We start from the raw sequence: 20,095 nt of genomic DNA, 5'->3' as shown, positions 1-20,095 counted from the left end.
ATTAGGCAACGTCCTTTCCTTTGGCAAAATGGGTCAAAAGAAGGACTTGACAGGCTCAGAAAAGTCAAAAATAGTGAGATATCTTGCAGAGGGATGCAGCAGTCTCAAAATTGCAAAGCTTCTGAAGCGTGATCATCGAACAATCAAGCGTTTCATTCAAAATAGTCAACAGGGTCGCAAGAAGCGTGTGGAAAAACCAAGGCGCAAAATAACTGCCCATGAACTGAGAAAAGTCAAGCGTGCAGCTGCCAAGATGCCACTTGCCACCAGTTTGGCCATATTTCAGAGCTGCAACATCACTGGAGTGCCCAAAAGCACAAGGTGTGCAATACTCAGAGACATGGCCAAGGTAAGAAAGGCTGAAAGACGACCACCACTGAACAAGACACACAAGCTGAAACGTCAAGACTGGGCCAAGAAATATCTCAAGACTGGTTTTTCTAAGGTTTTATGGACTGATGAAATGAGAGTGAGTCTTGATGGGCCAGATGGATGGGCCCGTGGCTGGATTGGTAAAGGGCAGAGAGCTCCAGTCCGACTCAGACGCCAGCAAGGTGGAGGTGGAGTACTGGTTTGGGCTGGTATCATCAAAGATGAGCTTGTGGGGCCTTTTCGGGTTGAGGATGGAGTCAAGCTCAACTCCCAGTCCTACTGCCAGTTTCTGGAAGACACCTTCTTCAAGCAGTGGTACAGGAAGAAGTCTGCATCCTTCAAGAAAAACATGATTTTCATGCAGGACAATGCTCCATCACACGCGTCCAAGTACTCCACAGCGTGGCTGGCAAGAAAGGGTATAAAAGAAGAAAAACTAATGACATGGCCTCCTTGTTCACCTGATCTGAACCCCATTGAGAACCTGTGGTCCATCATCAAATGTGAGATTTACAAGGAGGGAAAACAGTACACCTCTCTGAACAGTGTCTGGGAGGCTGTGGTTGCTGCTGCACGCAATGTTGATGGTGAACAGATCAAAACACTGACAGAATCCATGGATGGCAGGCTTTTGAGTGTCCTTGCAAAGAAAGGTGGCTATATTGGTCGCTGATTTGTTTTTGTTTTGTTTTTGAATGTCAGAAATGTATATTTGTGAATGTGGAGATGTTATATTGGTTTCACTGGTAAAAATAAATAATTGAAATGGGTATATATTTGTTTTTTGTTAAGTTGCCTAATAATTATGCACAGTAATAGTCACCTGCACACACAGATATCCCCCTAAAATAGCTAAAACTAAAAACAAACTAAAAACTACTTCCAAAAACATTCAGCTTTGATATTAATGAGTTTTTTGGGTTCATTGAGAACATGGTTGTTGTTCAATAATAAAAATATATATCATGGATATTTAATGTTGAGCATTAAATATCCATGGTGAGCCAGCAGAAAGCTAGAAGACCTGAACTCACAATACAAACAATTTCATAGATCATAGACTTACTTACTTGCTGCAAAATTTTACATTAATCTTTGGGTGACTCCACAGATGTGAAAATTTAATGTTTGTCTTCCAATTTTCAACTTATGAACTTAACTAGAGAGACACTGACTGCCGTTTTCTCGGTCAGCTCCAGTTGACCATCCAATGACCATGTGACCAACCAATACAGATTTTTGACTACTCTGATTTTAATTCTGAGAACTGCAACTAACAGCATACACAAAAACATTTTTTATCTCTTTGATACAAAATATTATTTTAATGACAAATGATTCAACATTACAATTTCTACCAAACTGCAATAAGTTATGAGATCTTCTCTCCTTTCAAAATAAAATGCTCCGCTACTGGAAAGATTTAAAAACTACTAACTGAAAATGAGTTGCTGTACTCCCACCTTTACCTCACATATTTTGTCTTACCAAACAAAAGCAGAACCAACAGTTCAAAAACAAAACAATGGTCAGTTATTTACATCATTTTCCAGAAGCATATTTTTATATCTTGCAATATAACGACCTGGCTGATTTCTGTTCCTGACACTGACGATTAATGGCCAGTTATAATTTGGTCAGATGAGCACATATCAACCAAACACCTGACCAGTCGACCCCGAGACTATAGTCTTTTTGGTTAAAACGAAAGGAATTTAAAGATCAACAGATGATCAGAACTGATCTTTCTTAGAAGATGAAAATTTGTATCAAATCATATGGACATTTATCCAACCAACTGACTAACACTGCCTCTATTCAGCTAGCATGTGTCAGTTATATCCAGATATTTATAGACGAAGATATTAAGCTTCAGTGTAGGACGTAAAAATGCTCTCCTGGTGATGCTTACATCAGTACAATAGTGTAATTGCAGGTTATTGTCTGTGTAGGTGTGCTGGATAGTATACAGGACTAAACAGAAATCATCATGACAGTGTTTTATGTGCCCCTGATTGGCGTCTGCTCTGTACAGAGACTAAACAGAGGGCGATAATCAGATTTCTTCAGAGGCATAGGGACCTTGGTATCCACTCTTCACCACTAATGCATGCAACCATAGAGATGGTAATGCACCGGAGGAGCAAAAACAAAGCCAATAATAATGAGCCAGAGTAGAAAGTCCCCTAACAGTTAACATCAGTTAGAGTAGTGAATGGCAGGCTTATTTCACAAGAATCGGCCCCACCTAGATTCTACCATGTGTGCTTCACATTACCGTAACGTCTCAGTCATTTTGGGCTGTGGAGAAAATTCAAATGTTTCCTAAAAGATGCCCATTATTTTGTGATTCTACAGCCAAAATTACCAAATAAGTCCAGGCAGCCCGTGTGATACTTAGGTGATAAAGGGTTAAGGTTATTATCAGGATGTATAGAGCTGTTAATGAACTGCAAAATGAAGCAGAGAGAGAGAGAGAAGGCTATGTTTAGACAGCCCTGTGTCTTAAAGGATTCACATTAAACATGATTATTAAATGGTTTGTAGAAAGATATGTCTGATCTACTACAGACCCAGTCTCATTTACATTAGCACCCCCAAATCAACCATATATAATGTACCACTTCCTTTTAAAAGGCTCTGATTGCAAGCTTGTTTCAGCCATCACATAACAAAGACAGATAAAGAGAAACTTTGCATACTGCGAGGCAGAGGTCCTGATTAACGAGGTACTGCTTAGTATACAGTTAATTTGATCTCACAAAAGCGACATTCTCACAAGATGTGGACAGCTTCAAAGAAAGAAAGGAAGAGGTGGAGAAAACAAACAATACAAAAAAAGAAAACTTGGAAAAAGTTCATACACTGTGTAAAAGCTTTGTGGTTTTGAACAACTGCTAGTTGAGCCATGCTTCTATTTGGATTGTGCTATTAGCTATTAGCTGTTTGTTTGCAGCCTCTGTTAGGCTCAAAGCCTTTTAGATACTTTTGTAACCACTGATGTTTCTCCTTTATCAGCCATTTATCTTACAAAAATCTCTTGGATGGAGTGTCATGAAATTTTGGACATCCAGTCAAATAGTTCAATAGCTGCAAGATACCTGCAAGACACAAAGGTCTGTACAGATATTTAAGGGTCTGTTAGCATGATTCTTAGGCTAATATGCTGACATTTCCAGAAAAAAATTAATATTTAAACATTGCATTATTCAATTTCTGTACAGTGTTTGCTTAACAAGGGGTAACGTGGTTTATATGTACATGCTGCTTTATATGTAATTTCTGCTTATTCTGAGCCTCAAAACAAGTCAGCCTTTCTGAACGGTCGGGCGGCCTTAAGTGTTTTGCTGATTTAAACAACGCCTTATCAAAGAGAGATTTAGTCCAAATCAATAAAAGCAGCCATCTGTGTGTTCACTTTGGGGTTTTAAGCTTCAATTGGTTCAGAGGCAGGAGTATGCCTCCGCCAAGGCTTCTATCAGGACAATCCATTTGCATTGTTGGGCAGTGAAAATCTAACTCTGATCTCTTCTGCTGATGTGCTTCCTGTTGGTAAAGCATTCTGTTTCACAATCTGAAATGCATTGCTTTTTTCCACCATTTCCTGTGAAACGAGTGGTTGATGGGACTCGTGAAGATGCCTTGTGGCTCATTTGCGATTAAAAGTAATAAAGATGTATCCAAATGGCACCTTTCAGGACCAGATTTGCAAAGTGCTTGTCATTAAAAGCATCCAGTGAGCAACAAAACAGCAACCAACAAAATCAGTTTGTCAAAACACACCAGTCTCTTAATTACTCTTACTATGGGTGTTAAGCTGTTGCCAGGTGCATAATAATTATCATATTTAGCCATTTGTATTAAGCATGAGCCCTAATTCTTTCATTTCCATCATCACTGTTCTCTTACCATGGCAGTAATGCATTATTGGGGATGACAGTGGATCCAATCTCATCTCTGCTGACTATCAGAGCTGCTTCTATTTCCACTTGAAATACTTTTTTTCTATGAATATCTGATTTTCAGCATGTAGCACCTCTGCTTTTACTTCATGTGAATGAATTTACTGTAGAATATTAATGGCCTCACAGCCTGGAATTCTTTGAAACCTTGCATTCAAACAAAGGTCTAAAACACCATGCATTTCTTTTCTTATTCATTTTTAACTAAATGGCTGAGGCAACATAGACATCATAGACAGGTATACAGAGCATAGACAGGTGGACATAGACACATTCTAAAATATTGTTTTGAAGCCTCAAGATGAGCGTTTCTGTTGTCACCATGTTAGTTCCAAAAGTCGAGATTTCAGGATGGTTGAATGAACTGACAGTGAAACTGCGCGCTCACTTGTCTGCCCTAAAGTGTTAGTGGTCAAGAGTGCAGTTTCATAGCATAGGTAGTTCTCTTTTTTGAAACATGAAATGCTCAATAGTTGCAAAATAGATTCAATTTTTTGTTCAATTTGACCTAAAAAGAGCGACTGGGCCCAAAAACTTGGCATTAAAAGTGTTTATAGAGATCTCGAACTTCTATAGGAGCAGTAGTATTTTCTTTTTAAAACACAGCTATCTCCATGCAGGCTTTTAGGCACTCTTATAGTGGCTTCAATTTAACTGCATCCATGTTTTATACTGTAATGTCAACTTTATGTATCTAGTGTCTAGAGGCACTTATATAGTATATTTATATACTATATAAAGTGCATATATAGTATATAAATATACTCTGAAATCCTTCATGTTTTTCCTTCTTGTCTTCAAAATCATGCAGTCATTTTTTGCAAAATCCATTAACCTATCAATTTTCTACCACTTATGCAGTGATACTGAATTAGGCATATTCAAGCGTGCATTTTTTCAGAATTAAAAAAACAAAGAAAAAAATAACATATGAGGTAAAGTAAAAGTCAGGGTGTGCTACAGAGTACCTGCTAGAGTGTGCTCCATGTAGCAGAGCCTCTGTTCTCACAGCAGAAGCCTGGGTTTAATTCTGTCTTCCACCGCAGGCCATTTACTGCATGTCATCCATCACTATCTTACCTTCTGGTTGTTCAGCTGTCACTATCTAATAAAATAAAATAAAGTCTTTAAAAAATATTAGAAGCAAAAATGGAAGATCAATCCTGTCTAGCTACTTTATTAGTCAAGCAACACAGTGGCTGGAGTCATCCTTCATTGTAACTTTTTCCAAGGGAAAATGAACACAATGTTGTCCAGATAAGGACTTATGAAGTCTAATTCTGACAGGAGGAATAAATATATTAGCCTAGGTATGAATTAGGCTACAAAGAGAAGCGGTGGGCTGACAGGAAGCATGTTGTACTGCTTTAACATCCACTTCTGCACTGATTGCACTGATATACGCCACCCCTTAAATCCCAGCAGCTATTAGAAACTTTTTAGGTGTACCTGTAATTCCTTTACGTATAGTCACATAAAAAAAACCTAGAAACCACAACTCAGACAATTATATTAATCAGAACCTCTCTGACCTTTTTTTAATTATAATTGTCAACTTCCTTTAGTGAGGAGTGAGCTTACTGATTAGTGGAGCTCCTGAATCTAATTAACTGCCACCAGCTGTATAGAGCTGAGGCCTTGGCGCGTTGATTGCACCCTGCACGAGAAGCTGACAAGCTGAGACACCCTGTGGCTTTAGAAAGGGCTGTAACAAATGTAACTGGATGAAACCACTAGATCAAAGAACAACAGTGTTTTCAGTATTTAAAAAAAATTCAAATATTGAGCAGAAGTGGGTTTGGAAGGAACACGGTGAGCCTCGAAATCTAACACGGTTGATCTGAGTACAAAATAAAGATATTCTGAGCTGCATTGTGTTTCAGTTTTTTTAAAAGCAGGATTTTGGGTGTGAAATATCGAAGCAAATGCATCACCTATTTGGCACATCAAAGCCAGAGCACAGCAGAACAAGCTGCACGCTTTGTATTTGTGCCAGCTGAGAGCATAAGCCAGGCACTGTGTCGGGGACACATATTGTAGATCATTTTTTTCTGCTTTCAGTTCATCCCAGCTGCTTGCAAAGTGCAGAGCTGCGCACAGGAGGACTGTGTTCTACCTGCCTCATTTCACAAATCATAGTGCTGACTCTGCTCTACTTCTAACGTCCATGTAATGCAGAGCTTTGTCGACACATTCAGAAAGCTTTATGTTTTACCCGTCTTATTGTGACATGGCATGTCTTTACTGTTGTACACCACCACACTGAATTTCAAGTGAAGCAAATAAAATGGGATTAAAGTGCCTTGTCACACCATTAATTTGTTAATATTGCATGGCATTAAGTAGGGATTTTTTTACGTTGTCCCTCTATTTTCATAGGTTCAAAAGTAAGTTTTTCCATTATAATTTGAGTGTTGAATTTAATGTTTAAGCTGGGCGTTCATTTGATAGGTGCTCATGGGAACGTACTTTTCAAAGATGTCTCGAATCATATGGAGGAGGCTAAAAAAATAAAAATAAAACAAGCCTTTTACGTAAAGAGCAGAAACTTTTAAAGTATCTAAATCCACATTTTTTAACTAAATAATTAACTATTTTAGTAACAGGTTTTGCTCCTTTTCCTTCTTTCGGCACCAGTATGTGATGGTGATGGTGACGGTGGGTCGCCCAGTTCAACTGTATTTATATAGTGTATCAGTCGCCTGAAGGTGCTTTTATATTGTAAATTAAAGCCCCAACAATCACATGTCGGCCTCTGAACAAGCTTGGCAACAGTGGGAAGAATAATTCCCTTTAAACAGAACCATGCTTGGGGGGCAGGTGAGCTGCCCCTTTTCTTTCTCGCCTACATAATGGGAGGTCCCCAGCAGACTAGGCCTTTTGCAGCATAACTAAGGAAAGATTCAGGGTCACCTGATCCAGTCCTAACTATATGCTATAAAGCAAAGTTTTAAGGCTAATCTTAAAAGTAGTGGGAGCTGGTTCTGCCTTGCATTTATAACTTTATCTCCAAACTGATCAACTGGACCTGTTCCTCTGATGCACTCACCTCTAGTCTTGTCCATCCTGGGAACTCACAATGAAAATCTTTTTCATCATCAACACTACCATGTTCAGCTCTTCCTTAATGTCTGTATCATCTCCAAGCAATACATCATAGCAGGTTTCACTACCTTGCAAACCTTTTTCAGTCTTGCTGCCATCCGTCTGTCACAAATCACACCTGACAGTCGTCTCCACCCACTCTGCCCAGCCTTCACTCTCTTCTTCACTCTTCTTCACCTCTCTTGTGCACTGCCTGTTGCCTTCGATGGCTGACCCTAGGTATTTTAACTCATCTACTTTTACTACCAGTGACAGGCTTAGAAAAAAAAATTAAAAGCACTCACTTGGAGAGTCAAAATTCAAAACTCAGAGGCGCCTTTGTGATTGTAAATACAGAGGATTTACCCAGAAAATGTAAACTGTGACTAGGTTTTGGTAAGAAAAAGGTCAAATTAGGCTTTAAGAAAACTTTTTTAAATGCATGTCCAGTTCTGGAGAAAGAACTGCTCATCGTTACTGAAACTACCAGAATCATATGATAAAAGACAGTAGGGAGAAGGAAAGGTTTGTGATCTACAGTACATCATCATGTCATCTATCAAACACGATGAAGACAGTGTTAATTCATGGCTGTCGGAGGAACTGGGTCACTGGGATCATGATGGAAGTAGCAGAATTCTTGAGTGTATAAAGCTGTTCTGTTTGTTCAGATTCAGGGGGATAAAGTAATATGACACATGGATAATAAAACAAAACATAGGGGCAAAAATAAGTGGTAAATCTTAAGATTGCTTAGATGAAAGCAGTAAAGAAATTAAATATGTGCTTATATTAAACTCATCAACAGGATTCTTCTTATTTCCTACTTATTTGAATTCAAATTTCAGCCTTGATTAAAACTGCAGGGAGTCTGGAAAGTAAAAAAAAAAGATAAATTCTCTTTAAAATGGTCTTCACTGTCACAGCAGCTTATTCCTTCAGTGTTTGCGTTCTGCAAGCTGAAAACCTCCATGAGTGAAAGTGTATTTGCATCATGCATCTTGCACAGTGATATCGTATTGATCTAATGTGGCACTAGGTATAAAGGTCAGCAATATTAACGCAGCGGGTAATGAGTGTACTAATGTCTGCAATCGACATGTTGGATGCAACCTATCCCTACGTGATGCTACAGTGATGTGTTATAGCTGTAGTGAAGGTAAACAACAGCAACAACCTGATTGAAACTGGCACAAAGTTGATCCTGAGCACATGGTGACCATGTTCACATTCACTGGCTTTGTTGAAGAAGCCAATTATAGTTGTTGCTAAGGAAACCATTCAGAAGTGAAATCTCTGTATCTTGTGCCACTTAATATAACCTGACTCGATGAAGGTAGCATCTCCAAGGTAAATCATTAGTTGTGTAGCATAATTAACCAGTGTGTACATTCTTTTTTTAATCTATATTTTTGGGGGGCATTTTTGCCTTTACTGGATAGTGACAGTGAAGACAGACAGAGGGGAAGACACAGCAAAGGGTCACAGGTCAGACATGGGGATTTCTGGGCAGGTGGTCACTTGCTCACCCACTAAGCTGTGGTCACTTGCTCACCCACTAAGCTAAACCAGCACCCCACTGGGCACTTTGAATAACACAGGTACATATGGACTTTATGAAAGTGATTTTCCATTTGTCATGATACTGCTTTTATTCCTAAGTGATTACAGTACATAACTGTTTTTTGATTAGGTATCTAAATACTCATTTACAATAACAGGCCAGTTTACATCTTGTTAGTACTGGGTCGGACTCCCCTTTATCTTTAGAACTGAGACCTGGTGACTGTGGAGGCCATTTGAACTGACTGAGGTGGCTGTGGTTTAGATAAAAGCACTGTATGAATGCGTGTGTGATTGGGTGACTGAGACTTCTAGTAGAAAGCTCTTTTAGCGCTCAAGTTGAGTAGAAAGCTGCTGCCTAAGTATCCATCCATTTACCATTGCCATGTTCAAGAAACTCGTTTGGGATGATTTAAGCTTTGTAACATGGCATCCTGTCATGCTGGAAGCAATCATGCAAAGCAGGGATAGACATGTTCAGCAACAATACTCAGGTAGGCGTTTAAGCAATACTCAGTTGGTACTAAGGGGCCTAAAGCATTGCCAAGAAAACATTTCCTACACCACCATCACCATGTTTATGCCAAATGTTGACCTTACAATCCAAATGTGTAAGCAGAAAGTGAGACTTATCAGATCTTCTATTGTTTAATTTTTGTTGAGTCTGTTTGCTGTGCTTCACAGGAATGTCACCGGGTGTGATCATCTGCTGTTGTAGCCCATCTTCTTCATGGTTTAACATGATGTGAATTCAGAGAATTCTGCATACCTTATTTGTAATGAGTGTTTTGTTGAGTTACTGTTTCATTTTTTTCTTGAGAACTGCTGCTCACTGGATAGTTTCTCTTTTCCAGATCATTCTCTGTAAACTCTAGAGGTGGTTGTGCAGGAAAATCTAGTAGATCAGTTGCTTCTCAAATACTCAGACCAGCACCAACAACAATGTCGGCGTTCAAAATCACTTAAATCACCCAATGCTTGGTTTGAACACGTCTACATGTCTAAATGCACAGAGTTGCTGGTGATGAGGATGGTTAGATATTTGCATCCAGTAGCCAATAAGCGTGAAATAAAAGCTTTATTTATAAATATTTATAATAAAAGACTAATTATATGTATTACTTAGAAAATATGGGGTGTTGTGTGCAAATCACTTTCACAGTGTGAAAAAACTCATCTAAATGTTTTTCAAAACTTCAGGATGCTGTTTTCATCTGTGTGCTTAGAACCCGTTTCTGCTAAATTGATTTCAAATATTTCTACATAAATCATTCTGCAAGGTTGCTTTCCTCAGTGATTCTGTATAAAGTAAAAGTAGAAATTGAAATAAGTTGCACAGTACAATGCAAAGAAAAACATCAAGTACTAAACTCTAATGGCATCCATAAATTAGCTGATCTAACCCTGGTTTAAGCATTCTCTGCTGTACTGTTAAGAGAAGCTCTTAGCTCTGCTTAGCAGGAACGACAAATAATAAACACTGTTAAAGAAGAATGGGTTCACGACCACAGATGAAATGTAATATAAACATGGCTTTCGGCAGCTGTTAAAAATGTAGAACAGATTCTTGCTCATGTGATGGCATGCCACTGGTACACAACTACTGCAGACATTGTGAATGCTGAGTTTATCACTGCTATTGTTCAAGCATAATCAAGGCTGCAGGGCATTGTACTGAGCAAGGAGCCTCAAAATTTCAGACCTTTGTTTTTGTGCGAGTTTGATTCAAAATGACTTGCAGGAAGAAAAAAAATGAAAAAAAGGAAGATCCAGAGCGCTCAGTCGTGTCTCTAAGTTTTCCTCTTTAAAGCATCTTATCTCAGCAGACATTCTTAGCCAAGCTTTTAGATGAGTTTGAAAAGGCTGCTTCACAAGAAAGAGGTGTCAACAAACATTATCTCTCTGAAGCTACAGGGTGCTATTACCTAGCCAGATAAGAGGCAAACTCTCTCCTTAGCTAATGGACGACAACATTTTATCCAGTTGTCTCAAACGTCCATCAATCACTACTGCAGTCTGGAAATAAATATTGCATATTTTATGTGGTCCATACAGATGGAAATACAGAACAGATGCCCTGTAAACAGAGGGATACACAGGGATATTACAATTTTTAATGGCTGGAAACAGCACTGATGAGGACTGTGAGACAAAGAAATAAACTTGTGGCCAATAACCCTAAAACAATGAGTGAGAGACATTAAAATGCATTGCAGTGCGGAACCACAGTTTGGATAATCATTCTCTGTGGGTTTGTCACAACCAGAGACCCTTTCAAGCTTGCTTTAAGAACTGAAGCATTTGCGTCATTGTTTATTTAATGCCCTAATTGTTAATTTAACAATTGTTAATTTAATTGTTAATTTAACGATAAAAATGTAAAACAATACCTAATTTGACAATTTCTGTTTGCACAATGGAACCCACCAAAGTCCAGGTGTTTCACATTAAACCTCCTCATTGACATTCGGTCTGAATTCTAAGATGCGTAAACATGTAAATGTTGAATAAGCATGCTCCTGGTTATGGCTGTTTGGACCCTGCACAACCTTCTGTGCTTTGGTTTCTGGGTCATATTCAGAGCCCCTCACTCATGCAGAAGTCCGGTCAGTTTGTCAGATATTTTCCCAGCACAATTTGAGCCCCTTAGTACGAACTGAGCATGACTTCAGTGCCACAGCCTGCCTGTTTATTCAGCTAACCATGTAAATTCCTTCATGACTACAGTGTATCATGTCACAAAGCTCAACTAGCCAGTTTCACCAGGGAACTTGGTACTAACTAGGTGTGCCTAATGAAGTGACCAGTTAGCATAGATGTGTACAAGTCATGTAATGTGATATAAGATATGATAATACACTTATGCTTATACTTATGTATACAGTTGTTTGCCTGTATACATTTTCTGCAGCCTCCGTTGGCTCTCAGTGGCACTCCCGCTACTTTATGTAAGCTGTATTTTCTTAAAGCATCTTTTATTTACTACAGCTTCAAAGGCAGCTGGGCTTTATTTGAAGCAAGCTTTTGTTATTATTAGTATGTGATTAGTGTATGCAGTGTATGTATCCTCCACTAGACAAACTCTTGTTTTTCAGCATTATGCTGTTAACACTAATTCAACAGTTCGGTGTCCATTTCAAATTAAAAGCCCTCTTATGTTTCTGTGCATTCAACAGACCAGGCAGTGTCTGGCCACAACACATTCCTGCACATGTTTTCCTGACTGTAGGTTATTTGCAATTATTTATACATTGGTTTGTTCACCTGCAAAATATCCATCCATTGCGCACCTATAATTATGTGTGTTGCACTGAAAGTGTCAGTTGTTAGATTTGTGCATTTGGATTTTTTAAAAAAAGAATGAGTGACATCTTTCCACATTTTCTTCTATCTATTCAGTTTTTAAAACATCCTAATAAGAGGAAAGATTATATGACTGTTGAAAAAGAATTATAATTAATAATAATTATTTATTAGAATTAGGTAATAATTTAAATGGGTCATCTCTCCCTGATCATTTTTTCCCTTTCAAGATTGTTTAGAATATTTTGATGTGGCCTTTTAGCACCTTATCAACATGGTAATGTATCTCTGTCTAATTGCTGGGATTTTTGGATAGTTCATTAAACATATTTTTTTCTTAAACTTTAGCCTACTATGAGAAAATGTTATATTTTCTTTTTTAACTTTGCATTCTTAATAAACACAGTCTGTTCTCCGTAGGGAGCTTGGTTTATCTGTGCCAGCATTTTTCACAGGCAACGCTGCGTTCACCATTCGCTGAGCATCTCCGCCTCCTTTTTCTCTTCCATCTCTAGATGTATCGGTGAGCCTGTTGTCTCTGCTGGTGACCACCTGTGGTCTGGCTCTCTTCAGCGTCTCCCTCTTTGTCTCATGGAAGCTGTGCTGGGTGCCACTAAGTGGTCGTTTCCTCCCAGATGTCCTCAAGGGGGCACACTTCTTGGGAGGAGACCAACAACCTGTCCTCACAGAGGTATGGAGGAAGAGCAGGGTTAATTACTTGTATGAGCAACATTTAGTTTTAATGGGAATATCATGTAAACAGAAAGGAGCAGTAAAAATCATTTTTTTAAAGAATACTTTTCTTTGAATTTGCCAGTATTGAATTTCACAGTACAGATGCAGATAGGAAACCAGGGGTCACAAGAGGATATCACATGCAACCAACGTCATATTCGGCCAAAATCCAACCCGGTTGTTACAGTGATATGGTCTGCATCTTCGACAACCAGATACTCCAAAAATCTCCAGTGAAAATTGTATTTCACTTTGTCTTATTGCCGCTTTTTTGTATGTAATCAGTCTACTTGCACTCCAAGATTACTCCTAAAATAATACGGCCTTTATAGAATATAATTTATATAAAACTCTTATACAACACAGTTTAATACTTGATATTGTACTTATGTTGTCAAACTGTAATGATGTTGTTAGATAGCCACTGCCAAATTAGAATTAAAATCCATTTTAAAGGTCATACTACAACCTCATACTGCAATATTTCTCTCAAGCCCAAAGAGCTGCTCAGCTAATTGGTACACGATGATAACCTGAACTGAAATGCTGCTGATTGCAAGCAGGTGTCATCTATACCATCAGTGTCGCTTCTGCAGCTCTGCTACTGCCAGCCTTGTCTTTCTACATTGAGTTTACCTTTGACAATTATAGTCACAGTTGTGCCAGTGTAACAAACGGGGACACTAAAGCGGTCGCGCCAGAATGTCGTGCTAAAAAGAACGATTCTTTAAAATACAAGGGGGAGCAAGCGAGTCAGATACCACGGGCACAGAGATGAAGCAGGTCTGATCAGAAACAGTTTATTACTAGTCCAGAAAACACCAATAAAAACCACCCTTAAAAACACACACAATAGAAATATTATTGACAGCTAAACCCCCCCGGAATAAACAAACCCAATGCTAAAACTAGTAAAAATACAATTTTCTACATTTACTAAAATCCCCTGATGTAATGTCCCACAACCCTGGATGCATTATGGGTCCACCAGCAGGCCAGAGATTCCCTTGCATGAGTTGGGTCCATGCCAGCCCTGTCTTAGGCCGACGAGGAGGAGCCTCCTATCCCCCTCTTGTCCACTCACTGGGCCCACCACATCCCAGCCCAGCTTCCATTTCACACCGGAATCCTCCACGCGATGCCACCATGGATCCCCTCGCGTCAGCACCCTGCAAATACACAAATAGGGGCCAGAAAACTCGTCCCGGAAGAGACCCTGGCTTATAGCCATGGCAACCCTTTCCCAGCACAGCTGCACCCAGCATATGACAGTGGGGAAAGCGTTACTCACATATGCCCATGTGCAGTCAGTCCACAGTAGATAAAAACCATGTCACATAAAACACTAAAAGCAATAGAAACAGAATAAAACCATGCAAATAAAACGACACTCATAAATAAACACAAAAAATCAGAATAAAACCCATATACAAGATATACACAAATTTCCACTGTGTGACACCAGCTCACATGTGGCATGGAATGGAAATACCCAGGTTCTGGGATCAGTGCAACTGCTGTACTTTTTGCACATTGGCAATAGACAGATAAGCTGGAAAAGTTGAAAACCCTTTATAAACCCATCCAACTTTCTCTATAACTATATAACTAACTATACTATGTTGGAATTTTTGCGCAGATACCCAAGGTAATGTATAAAACGGTTCAGGGCTACAGCTATCTTCTTATATATTCTAGATATTAAAAATGTAATGAAAAGCATAAATTATGTAATGCTATTGCCATGATATAGATATGACTATGAAAAGTGGTTTGCGGTCTACTTTTGCTGATAAATGTGTCACATCCAATCTCTACAAAACAAACAACTCACATGAGACTAACCTGTTAACATTGGTGCTAACGAAGAAGCACACGTGTCATGCACAGGTACAAGAAGCAGTGTCTCTGAGAGTCTACTCTTTTGAATGTTTGTTGGGCTTGTTGAAGCTGTTGGGACTGGGCAGTGTAACCTTATCATTCTTCTTGGTCTGTAGAGTTTTTTCACTTAAAATAATTCCAGCTCTACTCAACTTTTACATGACTAAAGATCTAATCACCCAGAGTGATCTAAAATGTCCTGTTCTCTATTAGATGGCTTAAAGAGAGAACTTAGTAACATAGTTTTGCATCTGTTTCAAGCAGTTGTGCTATTTGAACTATGTATAATTATACACACAAACAGGAAGCCTTTTTTATAATGTGTATTTTCTATTTGACTGGGGTTTTCTACTTGGCATTGAACTGGTGCGAGTACACTGCCACCACTACTTTCAAATTGTGTACAAATTTCATCCTGAGTGTTTGTCGTCTGAGCTATGTTAGCGCAAAGGGAAGCTAAAACAATTGTTTGCTTAATCAATCAAAGCTACAGTCAAAAGATTTGCTTCTTTTTTGGTGGTTGTCTGCCAACTTTACAGCGATGATAAGATCCCAGAAACTTAGGAAAGACTTATTGGACTGTCCTTGAACTATTTTTTATTTCATCTAGTTCTAATGCTAAGCTAACAGCCTTGCAGATATCAATCTCTTTATTTGATTGTTGCCATGCACTTATTTTTTTTACTTATTTTCCAAGAAGGGCAGTCTTTAGAGCTTCATATTATAACATTTTAACCGTGATTAGTGGCAGTCGCGCTACAGGAACAAGTCTACAACAGAAACACATCATGTTTCAAAAAAGTACATGTCTTTTAAATTTTTTTTTTTATCTTAAAATAAGAAAAAGGATAATGACTCAAGTATTTAAAGAGCTGGAAGCATTTCAGGTTTAAGGCACTTCTGTTTAAAAATACAGCCAAGAAATTAATTTAACAGTCCAACTAAGCATTCCCACATTATATTTTTTTAATAGCATGCAGTAATGCAGACACTGATGTGTGCTGTGCAGGTGGACGGGGAGGAAAGGGAATACAGTGAAGATGGCTGTGTGAAGGAGCCTTCGGGGCCCCCTTCGGGTGTGCCTGTCCCGGAGTCGGCCTTGAAGATAAGCCACACATCACCTGACATCCCACTGGAGACGCAAACTAAGGTGGAGAAAAACCATGCTCACACTCTGGCCAGGGACAGGGTTCAGAGACAGATTACTGAACCTACCTCTTCTGTACGGTAAGTAGTTCTTAAAACTGTTGTCCAGTATTTAGTGTTGCTGACTGGTTAAATACAGATGACAGACAGAGTTCAGAGATTCTTAATTAGGAGTGTGACAGTATACATCAGGGATGTGTGCTACAAAGCAAGTTCGGGATATCCAGGATATCTTTTTCTTAACTTTCTTAACTTTTTCACTTACCCTGTTGGTTCTTTCATACCAAATGTTAACTTCCAACGTGACATCATTCATTCAACTAATGCCAGGTGAAGCGTCACATCAGCTGTGATTACACTACGACATCCTTAGCATAGAAATAAAGGTGTTTTTAATATTTATTGATGCGTATCTGGGAACAACAGACTGTATATAGTTTGTCAGAACTACAGGACCTATTACTGTCAGTGAAACTATATCTTTGGAATCTTTAAGGAACGGTGACAATATTTAGTTTTTTATATTTTGCTCTCATTTCTCAAAAATAACTCCCTCCAGAACATTTTACATGTGCAGTATAAGCTATCAAGGAAAATTTGTACCAATCTTGTAACACTGAAAATGCAGGGTTAGACCTTAAGTTAGCCTGTTAAACCCAAAATCCTACTTTGTAGTACAGGCCTCAGCTGCTAGAGAACACAGTAGATGCAAAGATTTAAGAATATATTTGCTGAATAATTTGAATTGCCTTATATACCTTCCAATTACACCACTTTGTTACAGGCACAACTCCTTCCGTCGTCAAATGAACTTATCCAATCCCGACTTCAACCCTGCTCAGTTCCAGCGCCAGGAGTCTTTGTCTGGTTTGGGTCGGATCAAACCAGAACTTTACAAGCAGCGCTCAATAGATGCAGAAGATGGCCATAGAACCTCTAACTGTGGGCGCCTTCACTTTATCCTTAAGTTTGACTTTGACCTGGAGCAGCTGATCGTGAAGATCCACAAGGCCCAGGACCTTCCTGCCAAGGACTTCTCAGGGACCTCTGATCCTTACGTCAAAATCTACCTGCTGCCCGACCGCAAAACCAAGCACCAGACCAAGGTGCACCGGAAGACACTCAACCCGGTTTTTGATGAAGTGTTCCTCTTTCCTGTGGCGTACGCAGATCTGTCGAATCGTAAGCTACACTTCAGTATTTATGACTTTGACAGGTTCTCTCGCCATGATTTGATTGGCCAAGTGGTGGTGGACAACTTCTTGGATCTTTCCGACTTTCCCCGGGAGACAAAATTGTGCCGGAACATACAATATGTAACCTCGGTGAGAACTATCTTTTTTACATTCTTTGACTGTCCATTTTACTCTCTCTTCTCTTTGTCATATTAAGGCCACATTTATTACATTTACTAAACGTTTTATTATTTATTGTCAGTACCATGAGACTTGATGGCGAGACCGACACTATCTGTAGCTCCCAAAATCCCTTGTCCTTTTTTCAGTCTGTAACAAATCTGCTCAAACAATCAAAAAGAGCAAGAACTCCTGTAAAACCCTGTTATAACAGCAGAGGGAAGGAGATAAGTCAGCGGACTTGTATCTCATTTCCCCTCCAAGTGGAACTCATCTGTGGTTTCAAGAGGCAAAGACATAAAAATATACTTAGACACAGTTAATGTTTAATGAAACCAGTAGGGAACACTTGGGGGTAGTGACCCAGATCTACACATAAGATTAGGGTTGGTTTGACAGAGATACAGTGACACTGTCTATATTACATTATTCACTGGAATAAATCTACAGCACTGGTACACAGAGTAACTCAGTTAGGAAGTTAGATCCTCCTGTCAGGGAATTTGTTACATCTTCCCTCCTTGTTGAACAAGAGTTACAGTATGGGATAGACATTTTTGTTATTGTTTATGGGCAAATAGTGTCAGATCACACTGATTATGAGCAAATGTAATCTGTTTATGGAATCGTAATGGGCGGACTAGGATTAAAAGGCCGTTCTGCATATTTAGTCATTTGTAAGTGAAGCATTGCTTCATTGTGTACGGAAGTTTAGAAGTTAAGCCTTACACTAATCATTGAACAGAAATCATAGCATTTATTCCTCAAAACATACTCAAAACAAACTAGTGTATAATCTGATTTTTAGGCTGGTGAGATATGCAAATAGATTTAGCAGAGTAAAAACTCCAAATGAGAAATTCCGTGTTTCATTTAAAGCTGGTATCAGACTTTATGTTCATATTCATCTTATTCACGCTGCTGTAATTAGGCCATTTGAACAAAGAGATGCTGAAGTCAGGTAGACAAGTGAGTCAAGGACAAGGGTGGAATAATTAATTTCGTTTTGAGCCTGTAAACAATTTACAGAATAAAAAAATAGGCCAAGGCTCTTGATTATGGATGCAGTCGATGTTTTCTGTGCTTTGTCTTTGTACTGCAAAAGTAATGACATATCCATTAGTCGTACAGAAATAGTTTATGTTTAGCACAATAAAACACGCAACCAACATGGCGGTGATGCTATACACCTGCAAAACATAATCAGTTGTCATTGTAAGCTTGCTTGCATGATGATGTTTGCATTTAGCTCAGTTAGCAACGCCTCACTGTTACCATACGAGTGTAGAGGTTGTTGTGCGCCAAGTTGAATAGATGCACTCAGGCAGGTAAACGATGGCTGTAGCTTCTGGGTGTGAAAAGTGATGCTTGTGCAGAAATGCTTTAAACCCCCCTTATTAACTATTCGTAAACTGTTTACTGTAACATTTCTGTAATGAAGTGCCTTGATATTAGTTGTTGAGGTACCTTGCTGATGCATTTGTAGTCAAACCATTTACTTTTTCCCTTACCTCTTGCCGCAGCCCTTTGCTCTGAAACCAAAGACATGATAGTGTGAGTTACATTTTTCAGTTTAGTAGATTTTGCCCTGATTGCAATTCCAGAACCAAAGTGTCCACCAAACAGAACATGTCCTTTTGTCCTATTATGCAACTCCTGTATCAATTGAGCATTCAGTGCAATTGTGATTTTTCTTTGTTGTTTCTGTTCCCTTGTCTAATAACTGTTGCAAGCAGCATTTTACATGCAAATGATTAATTAAGAGTGTTTACATAGCTGAAGATGGTAGTGTGTATTAGACTTGTGTTCCTGCTTTTATCTGTGATTCTGTTTATAAAAGAGGCCCATACGTTTGCACGTCTTTAGAAAAGCATCTGACAAATACAGTGCATATGAACATGTGTGCCAAAGTGTCAGGATTGTGACCACCACTCAGCCTAATTTTGAGGCTTTGAAACTTACGAGGCCAACGCAGCTGCTCCTCATCAACTAATTAAGTTCAAAGAGAGAAAATGATCGTTAGCTGGGCCAGCGTTAAACCAGTTCTGACCTGTTTGTGCCTCGTTAACTACAGTGATGTGAAGACGCAGTGGGACAACACTCCCACCTCATAAACACACACATACTAATCTCGTTGGTTCACAAATATTGTTTCCACACTGCGCAGACTCAACAGCATTGCCAACTAAATAAGGTCAGTCTAATTGGGTCAGGCCCTCCTCTGAGACTTTCAATATGTGATGTATAGCTGTCCTGTCTTGTGTGTCCAAGTCATAAGGCGTCCACTTTCTAGATATAATGCCTTTTTAACCATCCACCTTAACACCATAGATAAAAATGGACACTGACAGACATCTCCAACTCTGCATGGTTTACCTTTACCTTTATTTTCGTTTTAAGCAAGAGGATATACAGTATAATTCAAGATGTCAAACTCAATCATACGTGAACTTTAGTTATAATGAAACAGTGCCATTAATACAGGTTCTATTTGACTGAATCACCTGTAGTTCAAGCTGCAAGGCTGAATTAGAAGTCGCTTTCTATTTTTTGAATTGGTGAATGGGTTTTTTGAACAAGAACACCAACTTTGGCAGATGGATAGTTTGGATTGGTGAAGCTGTATGTGGTCGTTATTAGATTGAGTTTGGTTATTATCACTGAAGTATATTTTTAACCTGTGTCACATCAAGT

The 20,095-nt window shown here is 38.9% G+C and overlaps 1 protein-coding gene across 1 annotated transcript in view; it reads left to right on the top strand.

The window, feature by feature from the left end:
* syt9b (synaptotagmin IXb) overlaps window positions 1–20,095 on the top strand; it is a 63,646-nt gene that overhangs the window by 21,948 nt on the left and 21,603 nt on the right. Inside the window, exons 2-4 of the mRNA XM_005928360.3 lie at window positions 12,800–12,975; window positions 15,910–16,127; window positions 16,831–17,371. Of these exons, the coding sequence (XP_005928422.1) occupies window positions 12,800–12,975; window positions 15,910–16,127; window positions 16,831–17,371 (935 nt within the window). The remainder of the gene's footprint in view (window positions 1–12,799; window positions 12,976–15,909; window positions 16,128–16,830; window positions 17,372–20,095) is intronic.

This window comes from Haplochromis burtoni, unplaced genomic scaffold, assembly GCF_018398535.1.
Source record: "Haplochromis burtoni strain Fernald_Lab_line unplaced genomic scaffold, NCSU_Asbu1 Contig_112, whole genome shotgun sequence".
Classification (NCBI taxonomy): domain Eukaryota; kingdom Metazoa; phylum Chordata; class Actinopteri; order Cichliformes; family Cichlidae; genus Haplochromis; species Haplochromis burtoni.
Note: the sequence above shows the minus strand (reverse complement) of the source record. Positions and strands in the feature narration are given on the sequence as shown.